This window comes from Marmota marmota, unplaced genomic scaffold (assembly GCF_001458135.2).
Source record: "Marmota marmota marmota unplaced genomic scaffold, marMar, whole genome shotgun sequence".
Taxonomy (NCBI): Eukaryota; Metazoa; Chordata; class Mammalia; order Rodentia; family Sciuridae; genus Marmota; species Marmota marmota.
Window position 1 is genome coordinate 12,404,128 of NW_026000082.1, and position 1,898 is coordinate 12,406,025.

The window sequence follows — 1,898 nt, forward strand, 5'->3', positions numbered from 1 at the left end:
GTGTATAAGAGACAGGGCCAGAGCCCACGGCTGCGGCTGCAGCCCCGGAGGCCAACTGAGGACCCTTCGGGCTCAGGGCCGCCTCCTGCTCCTCCTCGGCGGCCTGCTTCTTGAGCACCTTCTGAGCAGCCATGATCTTCTGGCGCTCGGTGATCAGGTAGCACTTCTCGCAGGTGCACTGCTTCCAACCGCACTTGCCCGCATGGCCCTTGACCGGCACCAGGAAACCATGGTTCCGGCACCTCGAGCATTTCGGGGTGCGCAGCATCTTGTCCGCCAGCTTGGCAAGGTCTGCCTTCATAACACAACCGCCACCTCTGGGAGCTGCAGAGCGAGTGGAGCAGGGATAAGCGGCGCCCCACAAGTCTCTGGTGCTGGGGACATTGGATACACTTGTAACAAAACGGCTCTCAGTATGTCCCGGGAACTGCAGCAAGACTCTTGCATTTTCCCTCCCTTTTTTGGGTGCAAAATTTGGAGAATTTCTGTGTCTTGGATAATTAGGTGCAAGAGATTGGGCTGAATAAATTCGAAATGGAATGCTATTGCATGTATGTCATCTGAGTTATCTGAAGTCTTAGGCACTTAATTTTTCAAACTTTCTATTCCCGCCATCCGGTAGATGGAAGGTATTCTGGAGAAAAAAAAAAGAGGGGGAGCGATATTCAACGATCCACAGATTTAAAATTCCTGAAGAATTTAAAAATTCAAACCATTTGCATTTAACTCTCAGTAAACCCATTAAAGTAGAAAAGCAATGGAAGAGGTAAACCGTTTTTCTGTTCCCCAAAGTAGCTGCTTCTGTTTTATTTCATTTATTTCCCTTGTAGAGAAGCCAGTCAATAGTGAGGTTTCCAGAATGTTCTCAGGCATTCAGTATTGTGATGATTGCTCAAGGGTGTGCTCTTACAGAAATTCTTATTTCTTAAGTTGTAGGCATAGGAATGCATTTCTGAAAGATGGTGTATTGCTGTTATTGATGCCTTCCAAAGTAAAGCATACTCAGAATGTTTTGAAATAAAATAAGATATTTGGACAGTAGCTTCCCTCATGAATTTAGTTATCCTACAAAGCAACACACATCTTGGGGAGAAAACTGGCACAAACATTGTTTACCCAGGGACACTAAATTATTCAAATTCTTTTTGATGGAAATTTGTGGCATCCTGAGGCATTTTCTTCTGGCCCAAAGTGGAGATGGTAAAATACCTAAGCTGAAAGCTTATTATTATTATAGTCTCAGTCCTTATTCAAGAAGGTAATTATGGTTCATGCCTAGCTAAAACATGCGCATTTTTCATTGCCCTTTCTTTGAAATTTCTTTCTGGTGATAAAAGGTAGGTACCCCATCCTGGGGTTCACCTTGATTTTTCCTGTGTCTCTGATTGCAGCTCTACTTTGCATTTCTCTCCAGCTGCCTGAGAATAGGAAAGAGTTGCCATTCTGAAGCTCATTATACACCAGAAAGGTGAAAAGAGGTTCTTTTTCTCTTTAAAGATGTTTATATTCCTCATCTTAATAAGAGGGCAAAAGTATGTTTCCTGGATTATTTGGTCCATTAGGAATTTTACTGGTAGCTTTGCATCTATTTAAAGAAATCTAGCACTTTCTTTGTTAATTTTATATTTTAAAATATGGCCCATCACATAGGGACAGGCAAGCTCTTTTTCTGACTCCAACCAATTCAAAATGTCTAGTTTTTTCACTTACCTTGTCATATGAAAATGGTACTTAGAAGCTGGGTGCTGTGTATTCCTCCTATAGTCCCAGGAGGCTGAGGCTAGAGGTTTCTTAAGCCCAGAAGTTGCCAACCTGGGTGACATAGCAAGGCCCCAGTCTCAGGGGGAAAAAAATAGTTGAAAGTCAGTTCCAGTAGTGTTGTCTAAAAATCTCAGGCA

General features: G+C 43.1%; 1 protein-coding gene across 1 annotated transcript in view; it reads right to left on the minus strand.

The window, feature by feature from the left end:
* The window catches only part of Dmrtb1 (DMRT like family B with proline rich C-terminal 1), a 10,542-nt gene extending 8,644 nt beyond the window's left edge, over positions 1–1,898 (minus strand). Inside the window, exons 1-2 of the mRNA XM_048816305.1 lie at positions 1,711–1,898; positions 18–634 (exon numbers count right to left, since the gene is read on the minus strand). Of these exons, the coding sequence (XP_048672262.1) occupies positions 18–301 (284 nt within the window). The 5' untranslated portion in view covers positions 302–634; positions 1,711–1,898. The remainder of the gene's footprint in view (positions 1–17; positions 635–1,710) is intronic.